The sequence below is a fragment of the Molossus molossus genome, unplaced genomic scaffold (assembly GCF_014108415.1).
Source record: "Molossus molossus isolate mMolMol1 unplaced genomic scaffold, mMolMol1.p scaffold_m16_p_18, whole genome shotgun sequence".
Classification (NCBI taxonomy): domain Eukaryota; kingdom Metazoa; phylum Chordata; class Mammalia; order Chiroptera; family Molossidae; genus Molossus; species Molossus molossus.
Genome location: NW_023425353.1, coordinates 30,287,967 through 30,301,238, shown reverse-complemented (window position 1 = coordinate 30,301,238; position 13,272 = coordinate 30,287,967). Strand labels below are relative to the sequence as shown.

Sequence of the window (13,272 nt, the reverse complement as noted above, 5' to 3'; positions counted from 1 at the left end):
TTTCTGTTAATCTGGTTTTTAATTGGTTTGTGTCAGCGATTTTCAACCTGTGTGCCACAAGAGGCACGCTGATGTTCCTAAAGGATTTTTAAAACATGTGATACCTAACTACTTAGTCAGGGACACAAGATCTTTTCCCTTAGCTTGTCCAAAAAAAAAAGAAATGACAACAGCCAACACAACAATAGCCATCTGGTGTGAATGAATCAAAATTACACCTTTTGGGGGGGGGGGTCAGATCAGCTAAACATGTTTTTTGGGTGTGCCACAGATTTTTAGTAATTAGTTTATGTGTGCTATGAGAAGAAAAAGGTTGAAAGTCGCTGGTTTATGTTACCAAGTGGAATCTTAGATGAAGCAAAACTTTAAAAATTGTATTTTAAAAGTTTTTAAGAACTTGCTAATAAAATACTAACCACACTACTAACTGTGGCCAGTGTACTGTCACTTTGCTTTAACTGACTGTGGAGCAACATTAATTCTTAACACAAATAGATCCTTCATATACCTCTAAGTCAGTTTTAATATTTAACAGGATACTCAGAATATTACTATGAATTAGCATATTAGCAAAATGTTACAAAATCTAAATGCCAAAATAAAAAATAATTAGAAATTTCTAAATTTCACAGGCACCATTCCCAGTATCATTGTGTATGTATTTCTTAGAAAAAATAGGAAGATATGTTTGATTTTGGCTATTTGTTCACTTCAAATTGCCTTTCCATAGATAATTCTAAATTAGTGGTAACATTTTTGATTCTTCCCATTTATTTCATTTCTTAAACTAATAGATTCTATTTTTCCAGATTTAATTACCCTAATAATATCTACTTAATTTATTGGAGTGTCTTTGGCAAGATAAGACAAATAGCTAAAAATCTGTACCTGTGTCTAAATTCTTTAATCCAATGGTTTGCTGGCAGTTTAGGCCAGTGTCTTTATTTAGACCTAGCTTATTGGGAGCAATGAGCCAAAACAGCTATAGTAAGCACAGATTCCTGGTAATAGCAGTCATAGGGATTAGATGACGATATTCTCTCACCTAAACTTTAATGTGTTCTGTTTCATAGATTAATTTGTGTCTGGAAATGAATTTTAGTTAAGTGAGAAATACCTGTTGTTTGCTTCCTGTCATTGTTTAATATGTACAGAGAATAACTAAAATTATAATTTATGGATATTTTGAAATATCATCTTTTATAATATAAATATTTACTGTAATATTTTTAAGTTTACATATCTGGAGGTTTTCAGCCTCTAATTGAGGTATTTTGTGAGTTGGAAGAATATTAAGCTTTGGGTACTAAGTTTATATTTTTAGAAGAACATAATTATTTTTTAAAATACTTTGGTGCTTTTCAAATAAAGTATAATAACTGAATGAGATTTTCACCTAGAGAGGCTGGGTTTTTTGTTTTTTGTTTGTGTGTGTGCGTGTGTGTGTTTGTTTTAGTTTAATAAATGAATGCCCTGTTTTAGCCTTTCAAATTTTTTTTTTTTTTGGTACGTGCCCCTAGTGGGAACCAAACCCAGGCTCTCTGGTCTGCAGGCCAACGTTCCAACCGCTGAGCCAAACCGGCCAGGGCAGCCTTTCAAAATTTAATAAAACAATTTAAAAATTTTTTTACAGAATAATTAATAAAAACCATTGTGAGTAATGTAGACTATTGTGTTGGTTTGACTGCTTAGCAGCTTTTCACTAATAAACCCCTAATATTGCTGTACATCCATTTAGCTAATACAGATATTTAAGTTTAAAAATAAAGAATTATTAAATTAAAGATATGACCAGAATACTGATGACTGGTTCATATTAGCTTTAAAATAAAATTTGAATTATCTTTAGTTTGACTTTTACTTAAAAAATGAGGTTAAAGAGAAGAAAAATATATATACTATATAAGTTTATTCTTAAACTAGACCTTGCAAGAGAAATCTTTTCCAAACAAAATATTTAAACTGATCTCACAGGTTTATATTTTTCTTCTCTTTCTTGTTGCCAGAATATGTGCATGGAAAGCACCTTAGTGCTGGCAATATCTAGCAGTTCCGATTTTTATTATTTAATGCTGACTGATGCTTATAAAATTATTGGTCCCATTTTAGTTTTCTACATATATATGTAGTATTAAAAGCACTTATGAGAAGAGGGGACTGTATAACCATTACAAGATTATTAAAGGAGTTATATCAAACGTTTATTTCATTTACTTGATAGATTCAGTTTGAGCATCCCTTTGTGAAATATCTGGCTAGTTCTACGGTGTTAAAGCAGTGTATTAAGGAAGTAAAATTTGAATTACCTAATTATCTTGACATTCCAGAAAGGAAAAGAACCTGTGTAACTGAATTCCACTTTGTATACAATTCAGTAAAATTATTTTGCATTTATCCCTAATATGCACCACAGCATTTTTGTTTCTGAAAGTACGTTATTCATTAAATGCGCTGGTTATAGTCCACGTTTCTAAAATGAATGTGCTTGACCTACTAGTATTTGATAGAAAGTACTACTTCATTTTTAAGTAAACTAGAGGTACCTCTGCCCTGAGTTTCTCTCTTCAGTGTCTAAAAGAGAGAGGGACGTTCCCATTTGTTACTCTTTGAACTTTTGAGTTATTGTATGTGTTTAAGTGGATGAAAAATAGATTTGTCCTATTAATCCTAACAGAAATCTTACCTCTTTGATACCATTATTTTAACAGTATTAAGTGTATATTTATATAAAGTATTCATGAGGCCAAACAACAATCCTTCCTGTTATACAGTCAGCCTAAGATCAAATATTAGTAAATGTTGACATAGAGAATCCATTTTGAACATAGTGGTTTATGATGTTAATTGGACCCCAAATGTAGTGATGAAAGTGTTTGCATGCTAAAGATACCCTAGAACACAAAATTTTTGTATGTTTGTCTATAGAAATGGGTTTCTGAATTTAGCTAGAGAGTAGAGGGCATCCAAAGAATACCCTGAATGTGTTGGGAGAGGAAATTTATATATAGTCAAATTTTGTTCTTAAAAGATTATCTGTTATAATGGTCAGAATTTGAAAATGTAGATTGGAAATAAAGCACAAATGTTCATGTTTGTATGGATTTGTAAAATAAAACCATAAAGTATATATCAGTTAATACTTTAAGTATTTATATGCATTTTCTTTAATATAGATTTATATAATTTTAAAAACCTTGACGTTAATAGTGTATGCATTTTTACCAGAGTTCATTTTAAACATGTTTGTTTAGGTTTTACTGCAATCACAGCAACCAACCCCATTTGGCTTGTAAAGACTCGGTTACAGCTTGATGCAAGGTATGTGATTTTATTAAAACAAAATTATTAAACTTGGTTTGAACTAATTTTTTTTCTATAAATTTATATTGGTATAAGTTCAGTGTCTCCTTTTTTACTGCTGTATTATTTTGTTTTGTTTTAGAACCTTGGGTCTACTGTCAGAAGCAAAAGTGATACAGTAGTTGGCAGTATGAGACTTTCAGGGAAGAAAGTGTATTATGTGTTGTGTTTTTAAGTAAAAGGAGAAGAAAGAAGGATATATTAACCTAGCCCAAGTAGTAATATTTTCTCTATATGGGTGATTATAATCGGCCTCTCAACAGCTAAATAACCCACATGATCAACTAGTCTAGACTAAATCTTTGAGGATCATTGCTCAAATTCAGTAACCTAATACGCAGAAAGTCCTGGCATGGGATTTTGCGTTCCTTTATTTATAGACTTCATCTGTTACCACTGACAACTTTATGATACCAAGATTCATTCATTCGATAAATCTATATTGAGCAGGCACTGATAGATTCTAGAGATATACCAGAAAGAGTGGTGACCAACTTCGATGGAATAGTCAAGGAATGGTCTTTTTGAGCCCATTTTAAGCAGAGGCAACAATCCATGCAAACCATGCAGGTTTGAAGTTGAAGTCCTAGAGTCTTGCCATTCCAGCTCCTGTTGGCCTTTAGGACAGAGGATGGGGGAAAGCTAATACTGTTAAGTAGAGAGATTATCCCACCTGGTGTATAATAATAATAATAATAATAATGTTAATGTTAATAGTTTTAAAACTGATTTAGCCTTTCAGCCTAGAGTAGACTATGCATAACAAATTTCCATTGTTATTTTATATTTTAGGGCTTGGGAAGTAGTGTTAGATCTTGTAGACTCTAAATAAAACTGATCTAAGAAATTATTAACAGTTACGCCTGATTAAATATCTGTTTTCTAAGTTCTGTCATGCTGAACTGTATAATGTTTGGAGACTTGAAAAGAAATGTCTAATTCTTTCATTTGGAACAATTTTTAATGAAATCTTAAGTGTTGTAGAAAACAGAAAGTTTATTTCTTTTTTTTTTGTTTTGTTTTGTTTTGTTTTTATCCTCACCCGAGGATATTTTTCCATTTTTTGTACAGATAGAGTGGGAGGGAGAGAGAGAGAGAGAAAAACATCGACGTGAAGGGACACATCGAGTGGCTGCCACCCGCACGACCAACCAGGGCTGGGGACAAACTGCAACCGAAGTACGTGCCCTAAGCGGGAACCGAACCCGGGTCTCTCCGGACCGCAGGCCGACGCTCTAACCGCTGAGCCAAACTGGCCAGGGCCAGAAAGTTTATTTCTTAAAGCCAAAAATCTGAAAGGTAATAACGGTGGGTAAGACAAACCAAAGGTTACGGAAAGTGTGAGATGCCAGTCTATTTTATACTATTTTAAACTACTGCTGATATTTTTCAGTATGTCATAGGGTGGATTTGTAGAGGATCCAGGAAACAACATGGCTTAAAATTCTTTAATGTTATTCTTTCACTTAACAGTGGATCTTAGACTTGGGAGTGGGTAATGGGACAGGGTTGGGGTAATCATGAAACATTGATTTAAAGATGCTTATTTATAAGGATGTAGTGAAGAACAGAGCTGAGATGTGGTTGTTTGCTTGTTACCCTTTGGGACTCTTTTAACTTTGTAAGGAAGAATCTGATGGCAGAAACTCATTCTAGTTGGTTGCATGGATTATTCAACTAAAAAGTACTTATTTAGTGTCATTAGTTGAAGACAGGCCTTAGTTCATAAAATTGGAGAAATCTGTAGGTTATCGGATAGGTATCTTAGTTGTGGTTTTATTTCATGTCAGAAATAGGTTGTAAATCATTTATAAATAGGTAAATCTTTCATTTTCTTCCCTGTGGGTAGCATTTAAACCCATTACTTATAGATGAGATTCTGTTGGGGAAATCATCATGTAAGGTTATAAATATTTTTATAAACTCAAAATTACATACTTACAAGAAAAGGGTACAGAATCTGAAGCAGCAACACTGAGAACATTTTCTTGGGCCCAGTATTCAGTAAATACTTGATAACTGTAGAGGTCCTCATTCACTACTCACTAGGATATTGAAATGAAAAATATGGCCATGGCCCTCAAAGGATCATAGTAAATTTGTCTAATTCACCCAGTCACTTTTTGGGAAGAGAACTGGATGGGGTTGGAAGAATCCCTCAAGTGCACAAAAATTAGATTAATTATGTTCCCTGCTTTTGTGATGTACTGTCATCAGTGGTGTCTCAGCCATTCTTTTTATGTTATTAAATGCAAAAGAAATCTTAACTTAGAACTGGATTTAAAATGATGGTAATGATTTTTGTTCATTTTGTTTTTATCTTGAGCTACAGTCACAGTGTATTTGGACCAAAGGATTTTGTTACTTACCCTACAATACAAACTTCAGTGAGGACATGAAACTGAAGATTCAGTACAGTGTATTTCTCACTCTGTAAAATAAACTACTTACATGCTACCCATCTTAATGTGACACATGTGAGATAAAAAAATACGAAATTTTATTTTATTTTTTTTTTGTTTTTTTTTTTATCCTCACCCGAGGATATTTTTCCATTTTTTGTACAGATAGAGTGGGAGGGAGAGAGAGGAAGGGAGAGAGAGAGAAACATCGACGTGAAGGGACACATCGAGTGGCTGCCACCCGCACGACCAACCAGGGCCGGGGACAAACTGCAACCGAAGTACGTGCCCTTAGCGGGAACCGAACCCGGGTCTCTCCGGACCGCAGGCCGACGCTCTAACCGCTGAGCCAAACTGGCCAGGGCAAAAATACGAAATTTTAAACGAATGTTTCAAAATTCTGATTTTACTTCTTCATGAGTTAAAGGGATTCATTCTTTATATTAGAGTGGCGTATTTCTACAGTATTTTATTTGTAAACCTGTACTACTTTATTTACATTATAATGATTTTTTTCTTTTTCTTTTCAGAAACCGTGGAGAAAAGCAAATGGGTGCTTTCGAATGTGTTCGTAAAGTGTATCAGACAGATGGACTTAGAGGATTTTATAGGGGCATGTCTGCTTCATATGCTGGCATATCAGAGACTGTTATCCACTTTGTTATTTATGAAAGTATTAAGCAAAAACTACTGGAATATAAGATTGCTTCTACGATGGAAAATGATGATGAGTCTGTAAAAGAAGCATCCGATTTTGTGGGAATGATGCTGGCTGCTGCCACCTCAAAAACTTGTGCCACAAGCATAGCATATCCACACGGTAAGTAAGAGAAGTTGAGTTTCTAGATGTGATATTTTGTTAATTCAGAAATGCTCTCCCACCCTAGCCAATAGCCCACTTATTAGAGCATTTAGAATTTCACTGAATTTCAGTATAACAAAATACAGTTCTTAGTTCATCATATGGGATTAAGTTTATATAAGTAATGTAAAGCAATTTTAATATATCAGTATATGCTGCAGTAGCATGGTGGTGATTTAGCATGAGCTCTGGACAGATCTTAACCCAGAGACAGTCAGATTCCAGCCAGATCATTTTAAGCAAGTTTCTTTTTTAAGTTTGGGTGTAGGTGCTATATGTACTTTATACATGCTAGAAATACATTATTGCTAATCTACATAAAAATCCTTCCAAGTCTAGGTATGCTAGACTATAACCATAACTCTTCATTTTCAAGAGGGAAATAAGAAATGTGAAGAATAAGTAACTTACTCAAGGTCACACAGTATACTCAGTGATGGAGCCCATTTGAATTTAAAGTCTATATTCCCAAACATCAAGCTATTTTGCATTATTTCATGTTGGCAAATAAGTATGTATGAATAATTTCTTTTATTTCTGTGTAAGTTTTATAATGTTAGCTCGTTTCATAAATAGCTAAAGAAATAACTTAACAGTTGGTCTGCAACATGCTGAGTTTTTCTGGTAACTTTTTGTTTCAAGTGTAGCCTTTGATTTCGATGTGTTTGAGGTTTGTTTTGATTCAGATTTTTAATCTGTAAGTGCTTCACTTTTATTTTTTTAGCAGCCAAACTGGTTTTTGGTGGGGTTTTTTGTTTTGTTTTGTTTTTTGTTACCGTTTTGTTTAGGGGTTATTTTTATTGCTTTTTAGAGAGAGAGAGAAAAACATTGATTTATTCCATTTATTTATTTGTTCCATTTATTTATGCATTCACTGGTTGATTCTTGTATGTGCCTTGACGGGAGATCGAACCTGCAGCCTTGGTGTATGGGGACGACAATCTAACCAGCTGAGCTACCTGGCCAGAGCTAAGTACTTCAGTTTTGTCACACTGACCAGCATTTACATTCACCCCATAAAGCTCAGGTTCTGTGGTTAAAGCCGAATCAGGAAAAATGAACAAGTCTAGGAAATGAGTGTTTGCTTTAAAATGTAATTTATGAATAAAACAAACTCTAACCAAATTGGACTATGAATTTAGCTCAGTTTCCGGAGGGTTGTCCTGACTTCTTTAAGAGAAGTCACGAGGACAGTGTCAGCAGCATTGTTTGCTTCAGGGCTCCTGGGGGAGGACTAGCATGGTGACCTGCCAAGGTGAGAGAGTTTGGGAGTTCTGTTTCTTCATGTGACATGAAGTCATCATGAGAAGAGGGACCTTTTATCATCAATATCTTGGAGTGGAATGTATAAATGGCATAAATTTTTAAGGTAGGTCACGAGATTTCAGATGTTAACATTTACAGTGGAAATGTCTTTAGGCCATTTTGCTCGGGCCCATCAAGAATAATGTGTTGAACCCTGGCCGGTTTGGCTCAGTGGTTAGAGTGTCGGCCTGCGGTCCAGAGAGACCTGGGTTCGGTTCCCGCTAAGGGCACGTGCCTTGGTTGCAGTTTGTCCCCAGCCCTGGTTGGGTCCTGTAGGTGGCAGCCACTCGATGTGTCCCTTTCACATCGATATTTCTCTCTCTCTCTCTCTCTCTCTCTCTCTCTCTCTCTCTCTCTCTTTCCCTCCCGCTCTGTCTGAACAAAAAATGGAAAAATGTCCTCTGGTGAGGATAAAAAAAAAAAAGAATAACGTGTTGAGAAAGTTTGACAAATAATAAATGTGGAAGGAACAGACTGTTCTGTAGGAAGCTCTGAATTTTTGTTCAGTCTCTGCTCTCACCTGTGGAAAATCTCTCAGTCCCAATTTCCTCACTTTTTAAAATGAAGAAAAATCAGGCTTACTATAATCTTTAATATCCCTTTCAGCGTGCCCTGGCCAATGTGGCTCGGCTGGTTGAAGTGTTGCACAGAGGGCTCACAGGTTCGATTTCCAATTGGGGCACATAGTCAAGTTGCAGGTTTGATCCCTGGATTCTCTCTGCAGTGATGTTTCTCTCTCTCCTTTCCTCTCCGAAAATCAGTGGAATCATCCTCGGGTGCGGATTTAAAAAACAAAGAAAAGATCCCTTTCAGCTCTAAAATTTTATGATTATTTGCTTAATTGCTTCCCAGATGGGGGCCTTCTACCTGGCAGCTTATGTTTTAAACATTTCAGCCTATCTACATGCAGTTTATGTGGGTACATGCAGGCCATTGTGAACGGATTAGTAATTCTGTGTTCTCATTGTGCTGTTCATTTGTCTGTCTGTTTCATTCTTGATACCACCTCCACTCCCTTTTCCTCTTCTTCACCTTTTCCTTATCATGTTTGTTCAACCTTTAATCTATATCTAGTATACACCTGCTCCTTTTATTCCATTCTGTCTTTCACTATTCAGGAACCCATGAAATTTTATAAGTACACATGATTTTAGCCAGCTCTCTTAGAAGTTTGGTGGTATTATAATGTGACTGGTTTCAATAAGTAACATATTAAAAATTACTTCTTATTTTATCCTAAGTTTACACTTACCGGTAAATGGAATGTGCTCAGTATTTAGAGGTTATAAAGATAGCACGAATGTTTAAATAAAATGCCTTTATTTCTTTCCTTAACAGAAGTTGTAAGAACAAGACTACGTGAAGAGGGAACAAAATACAGATCATTTTTTCAGACACTATCTTTGGTTGTTCAAGAAGAAGGTTATGGGTCTCTTTACCGTGGTCTAACTACTCATCTGGTGAGACAGATTCCCAACACAGCCATTATGATGGCCACCTATGAATTGGTGGTCTACCTCCTCAATGGATAACAACATCAGGCCACCAAAGTATAAAGAGGGAAGACCAAAAGATTACAGTGGACCATGGAGTATTGGAACCAGCGTGGTGGACAGAAGAAAAATGTTTTGGGAACGTGTAACTAAGTGGAAATGGTTGTCGGAATTCAAATAACCATAACCACATTACTTGATCTTTTCAGTAATGTGAGCAAAACCTGGGCTGCCTCCAAGAAAAGGCCTTTAGAAGCACTCCTTCCTCAAAATTGCCATTTTCTCTACCCTGTCCACGGGACTCGGTTGCATTTTGTTTATTTGTGGCGGACAGAGTATAGTGTTTATTCCATGAATACTTTTCCAGTCTTCTAAACAAAGCCATTTCGAATGCTGTACTATTCTATAAACTGTCCAAAGTATCGACAGTCATAAATTTCTAACTTTTGGCTTCTGTGTAATTATAAAAATAACAATAGTGAGATCCTCAGTATCATTTTCACATTAGTCCTTGAGAGGCTTTGGCTCAGTACTTTAAAGTAATTATTTGGCATCAGTTGTCACTGTTTTTGACAACTAATGAAATAGTATCTAAATGTCTTGATATTTTAATCATTAAAATGTTTTGGTTCCCACTGCTAACAGGTGCTTGATGTTTAGCATAATGTGGACACTTAAATTGTTCCTTTACCTATCAAACTCAACTGGTAATAGTTTGGGACAACATGAACCAGTAAAATTGATTTTAAGCAACTTGAGCATGTCCTCATATCTTTTCTAACTTTATGACACATGAATGAATGCAATTGTCTTTCAGCGATTTATTGGTTTTGAATTTCCTAAGCATTTTTTTTAATGGAAAAAATTTACCACTTCCGAGTCTTTCCCAGTTTGCTTTCACATTAAGAATTTGAACCTTTGAATTACTTCCGGAAGATCTGTATAGATTGCATTTATTTTGTAGAGAAAATGGTAATTTTCAGCTTTACCCCTACAAATGTTTGGTTGTTTTTTTGTTTTTTAAAGTCAACATAAATACCTGAGTCCTGCTCTCTGAGCAGGTAAATGATCCTAATTGACCTAGTTTTGTAAATGAACAAACTGCTTTTGCAAAGAAATGTATTCTATCCTAAGTTCTTGAATGGTAAATCAGAAAGACTCAAGTTAATTCAGACTAAGTATGCTAACAGGATAGAGGTTTTACATTGTGCAGTCAAGTTCAGCTGCACCTTTTAATACTTCAAATGTGTTGTATGTATGGCCCTTAGGAAGACGTTGGCTATCATTCAATTAAGAGACTTAGCTTACGGTTGTTGCTGTACTGGTGTAAGAAAACTTCTACAGTTAAACTCCAGTGTGGTACTCATCTCGGTAAATGTAAACTGTACATTTGTGCAATGGCTTTACCTTAAGAATGACTCTTTGTGAATGCACTTTGTGGCCTTGGGGGGGGGGTGTAGTAAGAGAAGAGAATTCCATGTTAAGATTATTTTTTTAAACATTGGTCATGTATTAGGCAGAAACAGTGTTCATAACATTTTTCTGGGCTTTAGGTATGTTGTTTTGGAGATCTTTAATAATAAATGTTTAAGTATTCTATGTATGCTATAGTAACCTAACATAGAAAATTGTAGCATGTCATTGCAAGCTTTCTCTGCTGTCACCAATTAAACACAGTGCCCTCTTAAATTTCCTTCACCTTCTTAACTTCCTTGTAATCAGCAGTAACTGGATGTTTTTGAGGTGCTTTGATTGGAATTTAGAATATTCCAATCTATTTGGAAACCAAAGGCAAATTCAGTTTCATTACCTTTGGGATTATTCATAACTTCTATGGTGAATTTCAGCTTTGACATTTATTATGAAGAACATGCCAAAAGTCACAAAAACAGGGGTTTCTAACTTAAATCTGTAGAGAAAGTCTTCATCTCTAGTGTTTGCCTCTTCAGGTGCCACTCATCCTGCCTAACATAGTGCCATTTGCCTTGTGAAGATTCGTAAATGTTAGTTGTATTGAATGTAGGACAGAGACGCTGCTTTATCATAATGATCTTGGTACCCACAAGTGATTGGGAATGATGTGAAACCAGCGGCTGAGGGGCATCCTATTACTGAGTTACAGCAAATTCATAACAAGTGTCCTTCAAGGATGAACATTTATTCTATTCCTTTTGTATTTAGCAAATAAAACTTACTTTGACCTTTAGTGCATTATATTTAGCTTTTCAAAGTGAGTTTTATGTGTGTACTGGAAGGAAAAGATCTTAGTCTTAGGCTTTGTTTCTTTGTGTGACAACCGGAAAGGAACAATATTATTTTAATTTGTCTTTTCCCCCCCAAAGCACAGTCTGCTGTAGTTTATTTTATGTATGACAGATAATAATTGTTTTAAACCCTAAAAATTATTTATAAAACTTGTCTCTGAAACATTTCTTTGGAGATTTTGTTTTTAATTGATACAAATGTTTTTAAAAAGAAAAGCTCATACTTAAAGCATTGGACTCCTTTTTTAAAACGGTGTTTTGTTTTCATCTATTTTCTGTCAGATAACAGTTTATGTCCAATATGGAGGTAGTCAGCACTCTTCAGATGGGTATGTACGTTTATTGTAGAATCTTCTCAGAAAATTAAACTGAACTTTTTCAGGTTCAAGCCGTAGGTACTGAAAGAGCATACTCTCAGAGCAGCAGAAAGAAGTCTGGTACCGGTGGCTCATAGAAAACAATTCCCTAAATTTCAGAGTCCAGATCAGAGAATTACCAGCCCTGTGACTGGAGTCCCACACAGTGGTTATCAATCCAGGAAAGAACTATCACCAAAGCCTTCTCCTAATTTTTATTACGTATGTAACTTAGTGGAGCCAGCTTTTTGATTTGTATCTTCAAAACCAAGATAGAATATCATTAGATTATGTAATCCAGCCTTTTGTCTCCTAAAACCTAATGCCCGTTGTAGAAAAGCATTAGTATATTAGGGCCAGCAGAGTTTGGGTTGAAAATGGAGTGTTGACTCTTACTGGAGCATAAACATGTCAGTATTTTTAGATTTGTGTTAAATCACTAAAAATACTGATTTGAACTTGAAGGATTTAAATGCTAGAAATCAATCTATCCTTGACTCCCAGCATTGCCCATGCCTGTCTTCTGTTTACATGCTCTTCTGCCCAGGCTGTTGGTATTATAGGCACCCTTTGGGGCTGATAAATATAGTAGTTCAGCTTTTTCTTCCTCTGATGTTGATCATGACTTTAACATTCCTAAGAACAGAGACAGTTCTGAATGACTTAAATTGGAAGGAATTTTAATTGTATGAAAACATTTAATGTGCTAACTTTCTGCCTACCCAGATCTCTTCTCTGCCATGCCCTCACATTTCTCATGACGCGGCGAGCTGCTTTTCATGCCTCCTTTCAGAAACTGGAGATTCTGGTTTCGCTCTCTTTGTGTTAATAAACATTTTGAATGTGTACCCCTGCATATGTGAACAATTGAATCTTGACCTTGCAGTCATAGCTAAATAATCAACTTCAAGAGTTGATATCTTGACCATTTATATGAGGGTTGCTATTGTATTCTGTGTGTAGCTGTAAATTATGTGCATTTACTCTGTGTTTATGTTAACTAGCTGAATTTTATTTGAATTGTTAAAATTTTAAAAATTAAAAGATGCTTATGAAAACATGGTGTTTTAAAATATATATATGTATCTTAATATTTGGTATGGTGAGAATATGATCACACTTTCTTAGGATTATGTGTAGAACAAAAGTGCATTACCATTTTCAAGATGTGTGTTAGGCTCCTAACTGCTAGACCAGTGAAATCTCTGGGAATCAAAAGGTTCAATAATT

General features: G+C 35.2%; 1 protein-coding gene across 2 annotated transcripts in view; it reads left to right on the top strand.

Annotated features, from left to right (window-relative positions):
• The window catches only part of SLC25A36 (solute carrier family 25 member 36), a 38,610-nt gene extending 25,542 nt beyond the window's left edge, over positions 1-13,068 (top strand). The window contains exons 5-7 of one of the 2 annotated variants that reach the window (XM_036266712.1): positions 3,252-3,318; positions 6,293-6,582; positions 9,268-13,068. In XM_036266712.1, coding sequence (XP_036122605.1) covers positions 3,252-3,318; positions 6,293-6,582; positions 9,268-9,461 — 551 coding nt within the window. In that variant the 3' untranslated portion in view covers positions 9,462-13,068. The remainder of the gene's footprint in view (positions 1-3,251; positions 3,319-6,292; positions 6,583-9,267) is intronic. The other variant, XM_036266711.1, reaches the window with a different exon arrangement.
• The last annotated feature ends 204 nt before the right edge of the window (positions 13,069-13,272 follow it).